The sequence below is a fragment of the Stigmatopora nigra genome, chromosome 13 (genome assembly GCF_051989575.1).
Source record: "Stigmatopora nigra isolate UIUO_SnigA chromosome 13, RoL_Snig_1.1, whole genome shotgun sequence".
Taxonomy (NCBI): Eukaryota; Metazoa; Chordata; class Actinopteri; order Syngnathiformes; family Syngnathidae; genus Stigmatopora; species Stigmatopora nigra.
Window position 1 is genome coordinate 3,700,474 of NC_135520.1, and position 21,294 is coordinate 3,721,767.

At 38.3% G+C, this 21,294-nt stretch overlaps 2 protein-coding genes and 2 long non-coding RNA genes across 10 annotated transcripts; 2 read left to right on the forward strand and 2 right to left on the reverse strand.

The window, feature by feature from the left end:
* Positions 1–391: 391 nt before the first annotated feature.
* On the forward strand, positions 392–11,442 carry ttc7b (tetratricopeptide repeat domain 7B). Of its 3 annotated transcripts, XM_077731823.1 has the most exons (23): positions 392–595; positions 1,453–1,607; positions 1,694–1,769; positions 2,142–2,234; positions 2,442–2,605; positions 3,031–3,152; positions 3,750–3,828; positions 4,073–4,248; positions 4,575–4,638; positions 4,719–4,856; positions 5,038–5,226; positions 5,316–5,433; positions 5,505–5,562; positions 6,073–6,145; positions 6,246–6,406; positions 6,480–6,596; positions 6,683–6,780; positions 6,955–7,188; positions 7,508–7,558; positions 8,100–8,240; positions 8,748–8,950; positions 10,116–10,189; positions 10,257–11,442. In XM_077731823.1, exons 1-23 carry the CDS (start codon positions 475–477, stop codon positions 10,402–10,404), a joined length of 2,853 nt encoding a protein of 950 aa, XP_077587949.1. In that variant the 5' UTR covers positions 392–474; the 3' UTR covers positions 10,405–11,442. The 3 variants fall into 3 exon arrangements, with proteins under 3 accessions (XP_077587949.1, XP_077587947.1, XP_077587948.1); XM_077731821.1 differs by lacking the exon at positions 6,955–7,188 and having other exon boundaries at positions 393–595; XM_077731822.1 differs by lacking the exons at positions 6,955–7,188; positions 7,508–7,558 and having other exon boundaries at positions 393–595.
* Positions 11,443–12,094: 652 nt separating this feature from the next.
* LOC144206461 (uncharacterized) lies at positions 12,095–14,128 on the forward strand. The gene is made up of 3 exons (XR_013328367.1): positions 12,095–12,209; positions 13,885–13,944; positions 14,026–14,128. It is a non-coding gene; the product is annotated as an uncharacterized LOC144206461 (long non-coding RNA).
* Positions 14,129–14,966: 838 nt separating this feature from the next.
* LOC144206384 (uncharacterized) lies at positions 14,967–17,353 on the reverse strand. 5 transcript variants are annotated; one of them, XR_013328347.1, is made up of 8 exons: positions 17,229–17,353; positions 16,972–17,057; positions 15,815–16,041; positions 15,637–15,696; positions 15,504–15,575; positions 15,367–15,441; positions 15,212–15,299; positions 14,967–15,135 (listed from the first exon to the last, which is right to left on the reverse strand). It is a non-coding gene; the product is annotated as an uncharacterized LOC144206384 (long non-coding RNA). The 5 variants fall into 5 exon arrangements; XR_013328345.1 differs by having other exon boundaries at positions 15,637–15,707; XR_013328346.1 differs by lacking the exon at positions 15,637–15,696 and having other exon boundaries at positions 15,504–15,586; positions 15,980–16,041.
* A 626-nt stretch (positions 17,354–17,979) lies between these two features.
* On the reverse strand, positions 17,980–19,734 carry LOC144206288 (calmodulin). Its single transcript, XM_077731171.1, has 5 exons — positions 19,578–19,734; positions 19,357–19,500; positions 19,022–19,128; positions 18,812–18,947; positions 17,980–18,746 (listed from the first exon to the last, which is right to left on the reverse strand). Exons 2-5 carry the CDS (start codon positions 19,424–19,426, stop codon positions 18,718–18,720), a joined length of 342 nt encoding a protein of 113 aa, XP_077587297.1. The 5' UTR covers positions 19,427–19,500; positions 19,578–19,734; the 3' UTR covers positions 17,980–18,717.
* Positions 19,735–21,294: the final 1,560 nt, after the last annotated feature.

The window sequence follows — 21,294 nt, forward strand, 5'->3', positions numbered from 1 at the left end:
CAATATTTACGTCCAATTACGATACGATAGAAGGGAAATTACTAAATATTTTATGTCTCCCGTTAAAAACTTCCTGCCACGCCCTTCTTCTGCGTATAAATTTTACTCATTACCAAAGAACCTCAAAAAAGAAATACCATCAAGTTTTTTTTTTATCTGGAAACGTGTTTTGGAGCAACTTGACTATCATAGTGTTATTGTCTGTGATTTTCCATACAATATATGCTTCTTCTTTTCTTAAATCAGCCTATATTGATCAATTGCAGATGTCACGACCCCTGCTATACTATGAGCAAGTCGGGGACAGTTATAGTGATACTATTATTAGTAATAGTATAGTTTACTCATCACATGACAACTGCAGCCAAATAAGAATGTGTCGTTTAATTTGAAAGACAGAACCGGAAGCTCGTCTGTTGTGCATCAAGAGCGAGACTGTAGCATTTTTGGTGCAAGCCCAAGGCGCTCGTCAAAATGACGGCGAAGAAGTCTGGATCACGTCTGGAGACGGAGATTGAGCGGTGCCGTTCAGAGGCACAATGGGATAAAATACCGGAGTTGGTTCGGCAACTCTCTGCTAAACTGATATCGAACGGTAAGATGTATTTTTTTACATACAGGAGGCCTCCGATCCCAGCTATCGGAATCCTGTGTACTTCCTGGATAATCAGAAGGTTATTTCACTACTCTACTATTCGCTCCATGCTTAAACTGTGTACATAACACATCTTTCCAATGTCACCTCTGCGCATTTACTTGAATTGTGAATGAAGTGATACCTCACGATACGGTACGGCACCATACAATTTGCGAGACGAGGCTTACGATAACGATTAACTCACAACATCACGATGGCAGAATTATTGAGTCAAAGATCTGGATGGAAATCAACTTCCAAGACAAGAATCAAAATGAGACTCATTCATTCATTTTCCAAACCGCTTATCCTCACAAGGTCATGGAGATGCATTCTAAAATAATAAGAGTGATGACTTTCTTTAAAAAAAAAAAAAAAAAACTCTTTGAATGCTTTTTCCTTACAATAACGACAAGCTCTGGTCACCGATTGGGATCAGCAAAAGGATTACTAGTCATAATTCTGCTTGGTATGTTTACAAGCACAGTGGGTGCTGTCATGCACATCTCGTGTAATCTCGGTCCGTGCATGGTGCTACTACAGTGAATAACACCCCCAAAAGGTTGAGAATAGCGTTGTTTTCGTTAATTATTACAATTGATAATAGCATTGTTTTTGTTGTTGTTTGTTGTTCTTTTGAGTATTTATTTTGGGAAATCAGACATTTTGAAATGACTAAAATAGGACTAAATTTTCATCCAAAAGACTAAGCCAAAAGGAAAAAGGCTGCCAAAAACAACACTGGTTAAGAAGTGCAATCACTTGCAAAATAAGGAAGTGCTCATTATATAACAATTTGTTTTATGATGATACAGATGATCTCGGAGAGCTTTTGTTGGGGGAAAGCAAGCTTCTGACATACCTGAAGGAGAATCCAATCAAACAGGGCGCCAGTCCGAGGGGTCCGCGACCAAAACTAGTGGAGGTCAGGAAGCACCTCACTGCTGCCCTGGACAGAGGAAACCTCAAGGTGATCATCATTGGCCTTACAGCGTTCACTGTAAACCCTTTTTCAGTTTTTAAATGTGCTTTCCTGATGTTTCTGACTGTTTTTAGGCTGATTATCTCCAGGAAGCCAGTCTCCTCATGGCTAAACTGAGTTATGTTGAGGCAGAATACACAGACGCTTTAGGTAACATACTGTTTTGTTTCAATTTTAATACTCACATTAATGTCTTTTGACGTGTTGCGTCAAAAAAAAAGATTTTCTTCTTTATTAGAAAAAATACTGCATAATCACTTTATGGGAAAGTGACTGCTTTGGTAACTTGGTCTGACAATCATTTTATACCATTGACTAGAATGCTAGATGTCTAGTCCATTCAAAGTGGGACAGATGGCAGCAAATGAATGTTGAGTGTTCAGTCGCTGTCACTTTCCCACGTCAAATGGATTGCACATGTACTTGTGATATCGGTGCAAACACTAGCTTAATTTTTTTTCATCCTATCAAAATGCTGTGTGAGATAGTATTTCTAAAATAGGGATATTTGATTGTTTCCAGGTCACTATAACAAGGTGACTTTGGATGACATGCAACTGGTTGGAGTTCCAGTTTATAGGCTGTCTATGATCGCAGAAGCCTATGCCACTAAAGGTACACACTTGCATTGTTTGACTTGCTGTGGCCTAGAACAGTTGTGAAAAGCAATAAAGATGGCCCCATCTCAATGATCATTATTGGCCAATTATGTAAATACACAAGGAATTTATCACCATGAGCTGCTTTAAGACATATACCCAATAAATTGTACTGTCCATCCTGTTTTCCTGTTACACTAAGTCGCCCATGCGTGTCCCACAGGCTTGTGTTTAGAGAAAGCCCCAGTGGCTTCTCCACTGCTGTCCAATAAGAATAGCAGTTCTCCATCCAACGATCAGAACACAACTGAACGGGAGCAAGAAATCATTACCTGCTATGAAAAGTCTGGAGACATTGCTTTGCTGTACCTACAGGAGGCTGAAAAGGTCTGTCTATGTTAGATTAGATAACTTTTTTCATCCTGTATTCGGGAAATTTCACTGTCACATTAGCAACAGGGTTAGAATACAAACACAAGAAAATACATTTTAGACATAAATAAATAGGTAACGCATAAATAAATAAGCATGTGGCTGTATTGATATAGATATAGGTATAGGTATAGATATAGGTATAGGTATAGATATAGGTATAGGTATAGATATAGGTATAGATGTGTACATACATATACATACTTGCACATACATAGATAGATGTGCATGTATATACATACGGTTGGTCTTAACATTCAGCCATTTTTTTGTAAAAGAGCCTGACAGCTGATGGAGGACGGATCTGTTTTTTAAACTTCTTATCAGCTGTCGGTACTGTTTGATTGGTAATTTTGCACAATTCTTCTTGCTTTTTTCAGTCATTGTCAGCAGGAATTCAGAATCGCAGCCCAAAACCGATTTCAGCTTCCCTTGACCAGGAACTGGGTTACTTTCTTGAGACAGGCCTACAGAGAGCCCATGTCATCCATTTTAAAAACGGGTAACACAGCATCTGTCACTATACGTCCACAAACAAATAATGTCAGATGCCAACACAATCTTTTTCGCCCGTTTGTTTTTTAACAAATGATAAAATTCATTCATTTTGATGGACACTAGGAGACAGACAACCATTCATGCTCACTCTCACACCAAGGGGCAATTTAGAGCGTTTACATTATAATAATAAACAAATATTTCAGTGTTTAAAAAATATGCAGATGCAATACATCACAAATTAGACTACAACCTCAAAATTAACAAGGCTTACCCAAAATATACATTTTCAGGGTTACAGACAACAAAAACACTAAGAGAACTGAATAAATTATAATAACACACTAACATACATATATTTTAAATATATGCCAACCCATAACTTTGACTTGGACACAAATTTAGCACTTTTACATTATGACAATTTTTTGGGGGAAAAAGAAAAATCAGGTTTACAAAGAAGAAGGAGAATGAGTGAATGCAATATCTGTAAAACTTATGCTCTTGTCATATTTACTTATATTTGGAAATACAAGCCATTTTTGTTGAATACTTTTCAATTGTGGACATTTTGTCATCCATTTCTTTTCTCTATGCATAGAAACCTGACTCAAGGTGTCGGGAGATTTCGGGAAATTCTTCGAGCTGTTGAGACCCGGACAACACAAAACCTGCGCATGGTAAGAAATTAGCTGGAAGGTTTATTTTCATTAACCAATAGACCTTCCTTAGGTTTTCATTTGAATTTTACAGTAGAGTCATTCCAGAATTCGAGGGCATTTTATAGCTCCATTTTGAATGCAGTAACCTACATGCAAAATACCTAAAGCATGCAGTTTTGAAAATACTAGTAGAAAAACTGTATGAACCAATGACTTTTTTTGGTGCTAGAGAATTGAAGTGTATTTTTGTGTGTCTTCTTAGACAATAGCGAGGCAGCTTGCAGAAATTTTGCTCCGAGGAATGTGCGAACAAAGTTACTGGTCTCCTGTAGAAGACCCGCCTACTGTGTCACCGCTGGACGATCACTCGCGACAAGGACACATCCAAAGCAAGAAGTCCAGTTTAAGCCGACGCCCACGTGTATACTCTGGGGAAAAGTAAGCTAAAATGACATTGCTTGAAACTAGTGTTGCAGTGATACTAGTTTAGATACTGATGCGGCACTAAAAAACGTTTAAGTAATAATGTATCGATGTTTTGAAATATATGTACTTGTCCAGGTTTATTTCCATCAATGGCAGACAATGAGTTAAGCAGTGTAGTACTAAAATGTGTTTAATAGTATACTGTAATTAGACAGATTTTGCGGAGGGGAGAGAGAAAGTGCAACACTAATTTGAACATGATTTTTGAATATGCAGTGTTTTTAAATATTTCTGAAATCCAACCTTTTGGAATCTCTTTTTGTATTGTTTCCCGTTAGTATTTTTTGCCCTCAGGAGAATACGGAAGAAGCTTTATTGCTGCTCCTCATCAGTGAGTCCATGGTAAGATTTGGGCAAATGAAATAAGTCTCTCCGCATTAATACATTCTATTTATTCTTTCTATTGCGTGTTTTGAATTTAGGCCAACCGTGACGCTGTCCTAAGTAGGATTCCGGAACATAACAATGATCGAATCATCAGTCTACAATCGGCATCTGTCGTTTACGACCTGCTGACTATAGCTTTGGGCAGAAGAGGACAATATGAGATGCTGTCAGAGGCAAGTCATATTTGGGTTAAATAAAAAAAAAACAACAACAAAAATAAACCACTGTACCACCAACTGCACCAATGAATTCCTATTCAGTGATCACTCCTAACATTACCAGTTGAAATGGATTGAATATCTATGGCCATCATTGATAGCCAATGAATTAAATGTCCCCTTTTATTTTCTTCAGTGTTTGGAACGAGCCATGAAGTTTGCCTTTGAAGAGTTCCACTTGTGGTACCAGCTTGCACTCTCTTTAATGGCTGCCGGGAAATCCGCTCGTGCAGTAAAAGTTCTGAAGGAGTGTATCCGTCTCAAGCCAGATGACCCCACCATCCCACTGTTGGCCGTCAAACTGTGTATCGGACCCCTGCACTGGGTAGCAACGAATCTGATGCAGTATCCAAGTATCTAGTTAGAAATTATACACATTGTTTTCTAATTAAATGAATGTCTACTCACCCATAGTTGGATGAAGGAGAGTGCTTTGCCAAAATGGTGATTGACATGGGAGAGAAAGCAGCTGAGTTTCGACCAAAAGGCTACTTGGCAATTGGACTTGTTTACAGCCTCAAAGCCACAGATGGTATGTATGTATGCATTGGTTTATTGAATAATTGACCTGACTACCCCTACTGTTTGTCCCTGTCTCTATAGCGTCATTGCGAAGCACACAAGAAGACTATCAGAGGAAAGCTTTAGGAGCCTTCCAGAGGTTTGTTGTCTATTTTATGCTTTTAGTGAGCAAATTTGACTGCCCAGTGAAAAGCAACTACAAAAAAAAAAGAAATTAGGCTAGTAAGATCGGGCCAAAAAAAGATCCTGATTCAGTATTTAATGTTAATATAAATACTTGTTTATAATTTTCCCTATGGCCTTTGTGTACTGCATATGCATTGGAAGGAATGGCAATTTTCATGAGTGCATCACTGGGTTGTATCATTATCATATCAACTAAGAAATGGATATGTGCAATTTTGTGTGTTTTAATTTACATCATTGCTATATTTGAGCGATTAACTTTGTCAAGACTCATCACAAAGATTGACCTATTAGTATGGCACTAATAAAAATTCTGGATTTACAAACTTTATGTTAAAATCCCCCCAGCTAGAAAGAAGCTTCAGTACTCAGAATTTTAGCAAACCAAACAGGCTTTTAAAAAAAATCTGTTCAGAATCATTGAACTGAAATCTTTAAACACATAATCCTTTTCTCTTGTCAGAGCTCAGAGTTTGTCTCCAACAGATCATCTAGCCGCCTTTTATCTTGCACTACAGCTTGCTGTATCCAGACAGGTAACCGTCACAACTAACAATTGAATGTTAACAGAAAATGTTTCATATATCTAGTAGTTGTAATCCCACCTAAATGTCAACTGTATGTATGTGTGTGTAGATTCCGGAAGCACTAGGCTATGTTCGACAGGCTTTGCAGCTTCAAGGGGACGATGTCCACTCCCTACATCTGCTGGCCTTGCTGCTCTCAGCTCAGAAACACTACCAGGATGGTCTTAATATTATAGAAATGGCCCTTTCTGAGTATCCAGAGAACTTCAAGTAAGGCAATCAAGGATAATACTTTTTTTTTTTTTAATCCGTCATGTTAACAACTGCACTATCCACTCTGTAGCCTGCTCTATACAAAGGTGAAGTTGGAGAGCATGTGCAGAGGATCTGAAGAAGCTTTGCTCACCTGCAAACATATGCTGCAAATTTGGAAGAGTTTTTACAACCTTACAAATCCAAGGTATACATACATACATACAGTCGCACAGTCTTTGGTTTTCGTTGTGTATTTGTATGAACTAATATATGCTATTTTTCTTACGATAGTGATTCAGGGCGTGGGAGCAGTTTGTTGGATAGAGCTGTGGCAGACCGACGACAACTCAACGCCATGACCTTGCCGGATTTTAGTGACCCAGATACTGGTAGGCAAACCCTCACATTTCAAACTGATTGGATGTCTGTCTCCAACAATGGGAGCAAAGGAGTTCATTGATCATATATTGGTCAGTTTTGTTGATTGACAATTATTTTCAGTTCCTTCCTTTTTTAGATTTTGATTCCCTTGGTTGATTTGGTTTGCTGTTTGTCTATTTTAGCCTCAGGTTCCTCCTCCTCTCATACTGGTTCGGAACCAGTATCCCCCATTTCCCCCTCCAGCCTATCCACGTTGTCCTCTCCACTCTCCTGCCCTTCTTCTCCAGTTTTCATCCTTCACCCTCCACCCAAAAAGTCTTCCTTCTTGCCTCCCCTTCTTCCCTCTTTGATGACCACCAAAGCCACAACAAACTCCTTTAGTAACCACGTCACTCTTCGCCAGCTTTCCTCCAAATGTTACGTAACGCTAGGTTCCCTCGGCTCGTAGCATGGTGTGGATTGTGAGGGTCCAAAAGAGCACCTTGAATCCAAGGATAATGAAACCCTGATTAGTTGACAACTAACACTTTTCAACTAATGGCACTTACTTGATATACTAGTACAGTTTTACATCTAATATCATGTTTGACCTTGTTTTTATATCCACTCGAATTTGCTTTTAGTTGTTCTTTTGTTTCACAATGATTTTGTTTGTGCCTGACCTTGTTTCTCTTTTTTTTTCATTAACATCTATCTGTTCTTTTCTCATCCCTTGCTTTATTTTCATTTTTTAAGGCGGCCCTCAGGACGCTAACACGCTTGGTTTTTCTTCCATGTTTTCTGTTTGTAAGTAGCCAAAGTTTAACCCCCATCTGAACTTAAGTTATTCATTTATTGATTAGTTTCATGCTCACTCTCACACACATAGCCACACACACGCTCCCATTTTAGACGTCCGTAAGGTTTAATGGCTATTGGAATTTTTTCATGTTTTTTTTTCTTGACGTTGTATTCCTTTAATTTATTTAATGGCCTATGCATGCGTTCATGAGGTAAATGTCGCTGTTTAAATGCAAGGGACGAAATGCCAGTCTTCCATTGCGACAGTGTGCGGCCCTTGAATTGAAACACAGCGTGTGTTTGCGCTTAAAAGAACTTCCCGTGCTGTAACAAAAGAGCGCTTGTTTCACCTGCTAATCGGTGTAAGGTCTCATTCCGAATTTATGCATGGAGGTGTGGATTTAGTTCACTTTACACGCTTACTTCAGGCTCATAACACAATGTGTGGAGGATTGGTGTGTATTCATGAAAGGGTGTCGTTCACAAAATATTTATACCGTGTGCCGCGGTGAGATTGTTTTATGATAATTGAGTCATCATCTTCCAGGTTCTGTGCACGCTACATCGATAGCAGCAAGTCGTGTGGAGCAAGCGTTGTCTGAGGTGGCCTCTTCCCTGCAAAGTAGTGCCCCCAAGCACGGACCTTTGCACCCCTGGATGACTCTAGCTCAGATTTGGCTGCATGCAGGTACTCTCACTAGAATCAAACTCATAACAAAACATTTCTTTTTATTTTTTTCTTAATTGTCCTTGTCCTGCTATTTTTGATTGACCCTTTGCAAGCTCTGCCTTACCATAGCAGTAGACCAATAACACCTGAGTATAACCATTTAGTACCTCAATCTTGATTACATTGCACTCGCATTACTCTAAAAGATAGCCCTTAAAATACTTCACTATATGTATGTCATGAAACTTGTTGACTTAGCAACTGTACTATGAGCCAAAGTTCAATGACCTTGCATGGATTACTCATAATAGTCAATAGGGGGAGCTAACTGTCTGACTATTAAGTGGCAGTACAGACATCTTGAGGAAACCTTTACTAATTGTCTTCTTTATTTGTATTGATTGATTGATTAGCAGACATATTAGTAACCTTGAATGTAATACAATACAAGTGCATAAGGTTCAAATATAGTTTTTAAACTTTTTTATTTTTAATTGATTTTACATTTTGCCGTCTTTGTCCCAGCCGAGGTATACATCGGGATGTCGAAGCCCGCCGAGGCTTCTGCCTGCACTCAAGAAGCTGCCAACCTCTTTCCCACATCCCATAATGTGCTTTTCATGAGGGGGCAGATCGCCGAGCTCAGGGGCAACGTTGATGAGGCCAAGCGCTGGTACGAAGAAGCCTTGTCCATCAACCCGACGCATGTTAAAACCATGCAGAGACTGGTAATGCACCTTTTACATACAAACGTCTTGACAGTCTCTACACTTTTGAGTCCTATATTTTGTGGTTACCTTTTTTTTGAGATTGAGGTTAAGAAAAAAAATGCAGATAAGTGGCAGGTTTCCTCCTTCAGTTTAGCTGGCCTAAGAAACCATTTGTAAACGAGTTCTACTGGTTTGACAAACTAAACAAGCGAGTTATTCGTTCTTTGTCGACAGTGTTTCCGGTTAAGAGTCATGGGGTTCAATAGATATAGATAATGGGTGACCCTACATTGCGATTTTTTGATTTTCGCGCCAATGTCTGGTTTACATTAACTGCGATATCCGAGGGATTACTGCAGTACCATTAAAGTTTGAAACACCTTCAAGCCAATTAAAAAAAATGTGAAATGGATTTCAAACTTGCAACTTTAGAGAATGGAAACAAAAAGTTATCTTCCAAATATGCCTTAAGGCTGCCGAAACCAAAACGAGTACGGCCCAGAAACAAATTTCCATTTAAAACGCAGGGTATTAACATTCTTTTGTCTCTTTTAAGCCGTAAAAAACAGGTTTAGTCACACCAAGGACAAGAAAAGCGGACATATTTGACATTGTTTAAAATGTAATGACATTCTTTAAAATCTGACGGAGCCTAATAATGAAGAAGTCAAGGAAGTAGGTACTTTTAACAAGGTAGTTTTAACATTGCAGCTGTAATGTTAAATTTTCCATGTTAAAACTAACTACTTCCAGCTAAGTTCCCACCTAAAGATATCTTCATATATAGGAAAATATATCTTATAAATGTCTGCTACTATAAGGCATGTTAATTTATGATATTGACCCGAATAATGTGCTTTTGATTCATACAGTATCTCAGAAATACCATGTGTGACAATTTTTACAATTTTTTTTCTCCTTTATAGTAAATTTGTACTCCTATTAAAACCATGAATATGGAGGTGAAAAAATTGGCAATCAGGGGGCGGCTTATACGCGGGTAATTGTAAAATTCAACTATTGTTAAGGCCATTTTAAGAGTTTTGCTTATATGTGAGTAAATATGGTCAGAAAAGTTTTGTAATTAAAGTGACATATTATAGTTTTATTATTATTATTATTGTTGATTTTAGTCAATAAAATGTCAATGAATGGAAAGAAATGTGTTCCATGCTCCTCTTAGGGTCTTATCCTGCATCAGCTTCAACGCTACAGTTTGTCAGAAAAAGTTCTGAGGGATGCAGTGCAGGTCAACAGGTAAGGAAGAGGAATGTCATCTCCCATTTCCCAGCAATTGTATTCCTCATTTCTTCCTTGTGCACAGTACTGCTCACGATGTTTGGAACAGCCTGGGTGAGGTGTTGCAGGCGCAAGGGAACTCTGCCGCCGCCACTGAGTGTTTCCTCACCGCGTTGGAGTTGGAGGCCAGCAGCCCCATCCTGCCCTTCACCATCATTCCCAGAGCACTATGATACCACTACACTTATTAGCGGACAAGAGTTTTCGGAAAAAATGTGAATAATGCATCATTTTCATTTCCCCGTATACATACCGTCCCATCATGCCTTGCTGTAACCCAACCCGCACCTACACCACGTAACCAAGCAGGTGCGTTAATTGAGTTTTGACATACAGTTCCTACAGGAAGACTTAAGAGTTTACATTCTTTTTTTCCCCCAGTTGTCCTTATTGTTTTGGGAAAGCTGAAACTGCTGAAATCGAAATTAAAAATATATATAGGTATATATATATATATGCCTAAGCGGAAATGTTAATGACGGTTCACCCTGTCATCACTGTTTTAAATGCTTGAAAATTAGCATTTTCACTGAACTATGGTAATTGTATGCCTTGTTTGCAAAACTGGCCATACTTCATAACAAGGCGCTGACCATGGTCCTGAAACACTTCACAATAACATGCTTGGTTTGATGTCATCCATCCGTCTTCTTAAGCTTACGTTTCCGTTTCAGAATAGTAATTTTCATTATTGGTATGTTCGAAACATTTTCATTGTTGCCTGATTGACATGTTCTTTGTATGTCGTGTTATGCTGGTCCCTTTTTTTGAGATTCTTGTTACTGTAAGCCAATGAGGTAAGCTGTTTACCCAGGTTCAAATGAGATGTTTAAACAGTGCCTGAAGCTATAGCAAGCACCAACTAGCTTGGCCTAACCTGTTGGCAGCACAGCTAAAGGCCTTAGCTTCATGTTCTAATGACAATATATATTTGCCAAAGTCGTCGTGAACGTTGACACCAACTATTTTGGAGGAAAATGTCATTTAAATCTGTAGATACACAAGCCTAAAAACGCCATCTGTCTTTACCCCGTTTTAAATGTCCAGATTTTTGTTTTGCGGGAACGTCAAAGTGTAACAGTTGTATATTTTCTAGTGCCATGTGTATTATTATTATTATTATGGAAAATAATTATATTTTCTGCACAGAGCGTTGAATGCTGTAAATGAAGTGTGTCGATTGTGAGAAATTAAAAGTACGTTTTCTCCGATTTCATTTGGACATATTTTTGGAGCAAAGCGGCAGTGTTTGACCTCAGGGTCACATGCGGGTTTGCATCTCAAGTGAGTTTCTGGCAACCACCCGGTGAGTTTGTGTGTCTTTTATCAGTGGGTTTTCCACAACTGACAGCCTTTGTCCTGCGCTGTCAATCACGTGAAGACCCCCCACTTAACTCTCGGGTATCACTGCGTCGTTTCCTTTTTTACGGTCATGACCTGTCCACCCAATAAGGGAGAGCATTTCCACAACACCGAAAAGGAGTTTCAACTCAAGCTTACTCCTTGCAACAATTCCATTTTGATAAATTGTCAAAATAAGCTAAAATAGTATTTTTTAATTGCATGATGACATTAAACATCGAATCCATTTATCCAAATTGTGATTGATTTTTTAATTGACCTGGAATTGAACCCAAGACCCCATTTTGTTCATAGTGTTTTATTGAAAAAAAGTAGGCTAACTGGCATGTACAACTCTGAATACATATCACCTAAACTGTTTGGAGAAATACATCTATCCAAATAACTCCTGCACAGTACCAACTAAGCCCCCATTAAAGAGACTAACACCCCCCACAAACAACATTGCAGCTCATAGAAAGTTCCCAGCATGCTTCAGCAATCTGTCCAAATTCCTCAATGTGACAGGACAATATGGGCGTGGTTACGCCAACTGTCGACGTGGGAAGGTGTTAATTAGGCGCATGCGCAGTAACTCTTTCTCCACGCTTTTCCCACGCCGATGCACGCCAACGAGGTATGGATTTGAGCAATTCACTGGCCTAAATGCGTTTTTATCACGCGATCGGGAGATTTTTCAGCAATTAATTGAGCCCAAAAACGCCAACAAATATCTTAGTTTAATGCCAGGTTTAACACACCGTCGACAATTTAAGTATGGGCTTCTTTTCTCCGTCGGCTTTGTGCCACATGTTACTAGTCAGCATTAGTGTTGGCGTCACGATTTGACTTAAAAAGCATGATCCCCGTTTTCTCTCCATTATTGAGTCGTGTAGCAAGACTTTAAATTTAATCAAGCAACAAGACATCAACCAACAGTTTCCTGGGTAAGTGTTCACTCTAGAATGACATCCAGGGGCACGACTTAGTTCCTGTTGTTTTGTATGTAATCGTTTTCATTCTGAGTGCTAAAAACCCGTTCCCGATTTGTAATTGTTCTCTTTTTACAAAAATAATTCACGTATACAATATTGAAGCCAACTTTCTCCTAGCTCACTGGTGTCAAAGTAGAGGCCCGCGGGCCAAATCTGGCCCACTGTCATTTTGTGCGGTCCGAAAAAGTAAATCATGAGTGCTGACTTTCTGTTAGGATCAAATTTAAATGAAGATTATACATGTATATTATATTATCTCATCTTCCCCTTTTTAAAATCAATAATTGTATTTTTTAATCCATTTTTCACTTTTTGTGTTTTGAAGTTTAAAAATGCATATTGTAAAATCTAAAAATAAATTTATTTTAAAAATTGTTTTCCACGCCAATGTTGAACATTTTCCCCCAAATATTGTTTCCTTTTGAAATGAAAAACAAATTATTCAAAGATATTTTCCCTCATGAAGAAAAAAAAAAGCTCAAAAATGTTTTAAATCATTAAAAAACTGAACATTTAGGACTTTCGATGCAGTTTTTTAAATAGAAAAAAATATCTAAATATTTGAAAAATAGTACACCTCACATGAAATCAAGTTGACCTTATTGAGGCCAGTGAACCAACCCGAGTTTGACACCCTTGTCCTAGCTGTTAATCTCAGTCTGTATATTGAATCGCCTTGTCTGGGAAAGGGGAAATAGGACTCGCTAACTTATTTTTATTCTTTATCTTGACTGTTTATTAAAATTCTTGTAAGATTTCTCTATGCTATAATTGGTTGGCAACCCCCAAATGCCTTGGTTAAATCAAGTTTTCACTGCTTATCAAGATAAAAACTACTTCCCATTAAAAAAAAAAAAAAAAACTAAGCCTACCTGTTGAATTTCCAGGCTGTAAACTTATTTTTATTCTTTATCTTGATTGTTTATTAAAATTCTTGTAAGATTTCTCGATGCTATAATTGGTTGGCAACCCCCAAATGCCTTGGTTAAATCAAGTTTTCACTGTTTATCAAGATAAAAACTACTTCCCATTAAAAAAAAAAAAACTAAGCCTACCTGTTGAATTTCCAGGCTGTAAACTTATTTTTATTCTTTATCTTGATTGTTTATTAAAATTCTTGTAAGATTTCTCTATGCTATACTATAATTGGTTGGCAACCCCCAAATGCCTTGGTTAAATCAAGTTTTCACTGTTTATCAAGATTAAAACTACTTCCCATTAAAAAAAAAAAAAAGAAACTAAGCCTACCTGTTGAATCTCCAGGCTGTATATATATACTAACTTGTGCTTTTTTGTGTGCGTTTTTTCTCTGTTTAGCACCAAGATGCAGCTTTGTGTGCCTAGATGACTCGAGGTTACAGAGGGGGACTGATCAAGGTAAAACTTAGCCCCACAAAAAAAGTTGAAACTCCAGTCTCTATATATTCTAACTTTTGCTCTTTTTCTTGCATGCAACAGGCCTGAGGTATCTTGGATGCCCACTTGAAGATGTCTCTCTTGCATCATATGGTGTCTGTGTATTTCTGAAAATCCAAATTCAATAAAAGCCTATAAATCATGATGACATTTCACTGGCCATTCATTTCCACATCTTTTAGGTAAGAAGGTTGTCATTTAATGTTGGAGCAAGAATTCAAAGTTTTTTTTTTCTTCTAAATTTTATTTTCCAAGTGTTTATTCCCACCTAATTTTCTCAAAATTTATCTTCCAAATGTTTATCCCCCCTGCTATTTTCAAATTTTATTTTCTAAGTATTTATCCCCCCTGCTTTTGTCAAAGATTCATTTTCTAAGTATTTATGCCCCTTTTAACAATTTATTTTCCAAGTGTTCATCCCCCATGCTTTTTTCAAAGATTTATCTTCTAAGTATTCCTCCCCCTTTTAAAGATGTATTTTCTGTATTTATCCCCTTTTTATTGTCATTTTTTTTCTAAGTGTTTATCCCCCCTTTTTTGTCCTCCCTTTTTATTGTCATTTTTTTCTAAATGTTTATCCCCCTTTTTATGTCAATTTTTTTTCTAAGTGTTTATCCCCCCTTTTGTCAATTTTTTTATCCTCCCTTTTTATTGTCATTTTTTTTCTAAGTGTTTACCCCCCCTTTTTTGTCATTTTTTTTTCTAAGTGTTTATCCCCCTTTTTTGTCATTTTTTTTCTAAGTATTTATCCCCCCTTTTTTGTCATTTTTTTTTCTAAGTGTTTATCCCCCTTTTTTTCATCATTTTTTTTCTAAGTGTTTATCCCCCCTTTTTTGTCAATTTTTTTCTAAGTGTTTAGCTGTTTTTTGTTAATCTACAAATGTTTTCTTAAGTATTCTGAACTTCAAATGTTTACTTGTAAATAAATTTTTTGAACTCTAATTGTGACTTGCATTTTTTTGTTACATAAAGACCAACACATGTTTACATTTCAAAGCTTTTATTTTGAAAAACTTAAATAAAATGAAGTAATTCCTCTAGTCACCAGCAGGAAATCTGGAAAACAGGAAATCAGCTTTTATTTTGAAAAAGTTTGTAGATTGGTTCCCGTTGGTGCTCCAGCATCGTAAAAAATCGAATCTTCTCCACCCTCTGGTGGAGAAGATTCGAAAATTGAAAAAGGGGGGTTAGTACACAGTTAGTTCAAAAAGCAATGAGAAGGGCTCACCTTTTATTTTGAAAAACTTCATAGACTGGTTCCCGTTGGTGCTCCAGCATCGTAAAAAATGAAATCTTCTCCACCCCCTGGTGGAATTCTGGAAAACAAAAAAAAAAAGGGGTCAGTACACAGAGTTAAATAAAAAAGAAATGAGAAGGGCTCACCTTTTATTTTGAAAAACTTCATGGGCTCCTGAGGCTATCTGTTCATAGGCAGAAACCAGGTCCCCCTAGTGGATTCTGAAAAACAAAAAAAGGAAGTCAATGCACAGAGTTAAATATGAAAACAATGAGGGGCTCACCTTTTATTTTGAAAAACTTCATAGATTGGGGGTTTCTGAGGCTATCTGTTCATAGGCAGAAACCAGGTCCCCCTGGTGGAATTCTGGGGATCAATACACAGAGTTAAATAAAAAAAAAACATTACGGGCTCACCTTTTATTTTGAAAAACTGCATAGATGGGGGTGCCAGAGCCTCTGTACATAGGCAGAAACCTGGTGGATTTCTCAAAAATGAAAAATATTCACAAGGTCTTACCTTTTATTTTGAAAAAAACTCAGATATGCTCAGGCAGAACAAATCTATGAGTTTTTTCTAAATAAAAGGTAATACCTTGGAAATGTTTTTTTTCACTTAACACTATGTATTGACCCCCTTTTTTGTTTTTCAGAATTCCAGCCAAGGGGAGCAGGTTTCCTGCCTATGTCAAGATAGACATAGGCAGGAAACCTGGCCCCCCCTTGGGTGGATTCTGGAAAACAATAAAAGGGTCAGTACTCAGATTGGGGTGCCTGGGCCTCTGTACAAAGGCAGGAAACCAGCTCGCCCTTGGGTGGATTCTGGAAAACAAAAAAAGGGGGTCAATACACAAAGTTAAATGAAAAAAAACTGATTGGTTCTGCCTTTCAGAAAACCAAAATAGGAGTGAAGGCACAATAGATTTAAGTACAGACTAGCACCGAACATCAAAATTTGACAAAACTACCTCCTACATTTAGCTTTTTTGTCTACAAAAAGGCAATATTAAACAGTCTGCTGTAGAGACTAAAAAAACAATCCATCTGTTTTCCTCCACAAAAATATATCAGGATCTTGATCATGTGGTGGGAAATTTGAAATTACTGGACAGGGGCCTACAAGGTTAAAATAAATCCTACTTCTGCCTCAAGTTTTCAGTCAATTATTTCAAATCTATTCATTCTTAAAAAATATATACAAAGAGCTTCTGTTTTTCTCGTTACATTTAAATGAGTCAAAAATGACACCTGCACTATTGTTAAATAAATCTGTTTTGTCAAAACCACATTTAAAACTATTATGAAACAGGTCCAAGCCCTAGGGTCTTTAAAAAGTTAAGGGGCTGAAAGTTTATAATTTATGTTCAGTTCCACTACATGGCAGATTTTTTTTTTTGTAAGTTCACAAAGCTGTGAAAAGCCAAATAGAAACTCACAAGCAGAAGCTACTCCTTCACTTGCCACTACAGTATTTTTTTTTTTAATTTACTTCAATAGGGATGACCCTACTTTACAGTTTATCATTCATCACAGCCATGTTTGGTCTACATTAACCGCGATAATCGAGGGATTACTGTTTATTCCTTACACATCCACTAATGACGTGTGGGTGACTTATCCACATTTTTTTGTAATTTAAAAACAAATTGAATGCATCATGATGCAAATCGAGCCAATTGCGCAAAGCCCTGAACGCTGGCGTTTAAATATTACACGGATAGAGAGAATCGGAACTATTTAAAAATGACTCACTTTGTTATGGCGTTGACAAGCTGCTACTTTCTGGTCGTTTTGGCCACATTGTTGATGTTTCCCAGCAGTCTTTGCTCGCCGAGTGTCTGAAACACACAATAGAATGATTTCTTTTTAAACAAGGAGCGATCGGTAACGCAATGTAGCCAATTTGTTTGCAAACATTTTGCTGTTTGCATACGCATGGGGCTACATCGCGTCAAAAATCACTCTTAAGACGAGAACTGAGGGTTCGAAATCCCCAAATGACAATGTACCAAATGTGCAGCATCGTTCTGTGAGAAGTTTGGCAGGATTTCTTCGGCAAATCGTGACTTTCGTGGTGCTCTGCAGTGCACGCACGCACACACCCCCTTCCTTCTTCCGGGCCCCATCAGGCATTTCGGGGTTTGACCTCGGCTATTTGAACTCTGGCTTCGGCCGCGCCTATTAAAAAAAGGACACATAAAAAATAAATATTTTTTTTCATAATAACGTGCGTTAGTGCGTATATGTTTGTGTGGAGGGGCTGTAAATGCTTTTTGGTTGGACTTTATTACTTAAAAGAAAAATACATGGTTTTCATGATAACGTGCATTAGTCAATGGGTGGGGCAAGGGCGGGGCTGTAAATACATTGTATTCATCCTAACGTCTGCGGGGGAAGCTGTAAATACTCTTTGGTTGGGCTTTAATCCTTTAAAATACAGTAGTATTGCACGTTATGAACATTGTGATGACATGCAATTTGGTGTTTGCATTTAAATGATACTAATCAGTGGAGGTTAAGAAATAAACAGTTTACTTATATAAATTATATACCAGTGGTTCTTAACCTTGGAGTTACCAAACCCTACTTAAGTGTGAAATAAAATAGTCTTTTTTTTTCAAAGTCAATATACAGTGGTACCTCGAGATAGGAGAGGTTTGGGAGCAGCTTGTGGACAAAGCACCGCCCCGACCGGTCACCTTTGTATTGGCTCGGTATGTGATATGTTCTCAAGTCAAGATTGCATAATAGTACAAGGGATACTTTGCTGACAACTTTTATTTATTTTTTATTCAGATTAGTGACAAAGGCAAAAATGGATGACTTGTGGGATGGACAGTCTTCCAACGAATGTCTTGATGCTATAAAACAGTTGTTCGTACACTATTTTCTACCAAATATTGAGTAACATGTTTACTTATTATTTTACATCAACTCACCTTTATTTCAGGCCATCTGACTGCATTAAAAGTTAACATTTCATACACAAAGAATGCTTCATTGTCTCATCTCATTTTCTCAACCGCTTTATCCTCATTAGGGTCACTGAGGTTTACAAAAATACATATGGATTTTCCACCAGGCACTTTTAAAGTAGAGTCTTTTTATTTTTGATAGCACATTCCACTTTGAAAAATATGAAGTTGTTAACAAATTGAACAATATAAACATGTATTAGCAAATAACTACAAGATGTGATGGGATATATTTGCGATGCATTTTTAGTCATGCACTTTTACATGAGCATATTACAACTCCTCAGCCAATTCTAGATCGTGTATAGCGTGACACTAAGGACCCCAAACGAATCAGGCACCTAAATAATTAGCGTACCTACACGAAATTTCATTGAGCTTAGAGGCCGCCCATTTGGTCAATTTTTAGAGCTATTTCAAAAGTGGACAAATTGGACCCATTCATTTAGAATTCTTTATATAATTGTGTGACTATTACAGAGGTAAAACAGCTTTTTTTTGTTGTTGTCTGGATGCATCTTGGTCATTTGGACGTCATCATCTTGACAAACTCTGCAAAGAAAAACACTGACATCAAGCCTAAAAACGCCAAAGAAGAAAGCCATCACCACAAGCACCTTCGTAGTTGACGTGTCCGTCTCCGTCTATGTCGGCTTCTCGGATCATCTCGTCCACCTCCTCGTCCGTTAACTTCTCGCCCAGGTTGGTCATCACGTGACGCAGTTCGGCGGCGCTGATGAAGCCGTTACCGTCCTGTCAACACGCAAGTGAGCGTCAGTCAGGTTTGCGTTTAGGCCAGCTGGATCAGAAGAGGGACTCGGACTCACCTTGTCAAAGACCCTGAAAGCCTCCCTTATCTCCTCCTCGCTGTCCGTGTCCTTCATCTTTCTGGCCATCATTGTCAAAAACTCAGGGAAGTCAATGGTCCCGTTGCCTAGGTGATAGTAGTAGTACCAAAATCAAATCAGGTCAAAATAAACCATTGATAAAGAATGGGATGCTAAAGTATCTGTATTCAGTTTATTGTTAAGTCTCCTGGTTGTTTTGGAATGCCCTTTAGTACATTTTGTTTATAGTGAGTATAGTTGTTGTTTTTTTTAGCGTGGTGACAACATTATGTGGAAAAATATGGAAATTGAGAACAGGGATGGATGCAGCATACCATCAGCATCCACCTCATTAATCATGTCCTGGAGTTCAGCCTCTGTCGGGTTTTGCCCCAACGACCTCATAACGGTGCCCAGCTCCTTTGTGGTGATGGTGCCATCGCCGTCCTTGTCAAACAGCGAGAAGGCCTCTTTGAACTCTGTATAAAAAAATTTAAAAAATACATTAAAAGTCGTCATAAATTCAGGAGTGTCAATTAAACGACGGCATTCTTACCGGCAATCTGCTCTTCTGTTAGTTGATCAGCCTACGGCAAAAACACCAAAAAAAGACATCATATTACAAATGTTTCATCAATTCTCACATTTTAATTTGATATTGCTGCTAAAAATATTCTAGGAAACTTCAAAAAGTACATAGATAATAAAAATAAAACAAACGATGACCCAATGAGCATTCATTCCTTCTCTGCCAAACCTCCCACTTTAAATGGCTTAGTAGTACTTCTATCTTAACAAATGGCATTTACAGTCTTCCTCTGTCCATGGCATAAATTCCCACCAATTTACCATTTGAGTCAATGGGAGGATTAATAAGAGTTCAAACCGCTAATGGACTGCTGACCAATCAGAGATAGACAACTCTGCTCTATTTTCAACTTGAATATTAATGCTTCTTAAAAAGGCAAAAATATAATAATAAACGAGCCCACTCCAAAGAATATTGTCATAAGCCCATTCAAAAGACCGACTTAGCAGACTATTTACCGCTAAATTAAAACAAAGAACTTAATTGAGCAACGTAAACTAAGACTTTAACTATTCACAGAGAAACAAGAAATATTGGTACGAGTAAGGAGAGCGTGATGACCACCTTTAAACAATCAAAGCAGATATCCGTGAGGTCCGTCACCAGCTTGAGCGCTTTGGGTTCCCCTCTTTTTTTGGCCACGCCGCTTTGTAAACCCCCTCCGCCTTTCCTCTGCTTCTGATCGGAACTTTTCCCCCCGCTTTTACCGCTCAGGGCATCCAGCGCTCCCCGAACGTCCACCAAACTCTCGGCCAGGCGCTCCACCCGCTTGTCCGATCGGACCAGCTGCTCTTTGACTTCGGCCAGGTCGACCTTGGCGACCCGTAGTTCGTTCTTGGCGTCCTGCATCTCACGTACCAGAGCGTCCGTGCGGCTGGATGAGCACTCCATGAGCATCTGGAGGAACGCTCTGTAATTCTTCTCTTGCTGTTGAAGGAGTTCCGTGTAGAAGCGCTGTTGCTCGTCCAAGAGTTCATAGACGGACGACAGGCTGACGAGCTCATCTCCTATCGGATACAGAGTGACCTTCTTGGGCAGCATTTGGAAGTGGACAGCAGATTTTGGGCATCAAGAGTAGCCGATGGCAGAAGAAGAACGCTACTGAATCTTTCCTTCTGTCTGTCTGTAGTTTCGTTACGAGAGTGGGGTCTAATGAGCAGACGGCAGGCATCCCTCCCAAGCCACATCTCAGCCGCCTGAGCAACTTTGACGCTTTGACGGACAGCAGGTGGCCAATATGTAATGACAACTGGGATTTACAGTCTATGCGCTAGTTTAAGAGCTACAGTTGCCTCTCCTGGAGAGGATCGGTTGGCAGGTAATTGGAGTGCTCTCTGACTAACTAAAGGGCTTATAAGGGAAGTAAGGGACACTACTGTTGTCATAATACTAATAATTTCAGCTCCATATAAAATTCACAATGTTACTTGCAGTACTATTGACAAATGATAATCATGTGAATCTCCAGAACTAAATTAAAACTCTAAATGACTATGGATTTTCTTAATATGACAATGTATACTTCGTTTTTAACTTCGTTTTTAAGAGCCACATGATTGATTTACATTTTTATTATTGTGACAGCAGAAAAGCTAAAATTGCATACTTGGGGCCTCTGACGAGTGTTTTTTTCCAAACAAAATGTATCTTTAAAATTATAAGGATATGGACATTCCTAGTACAT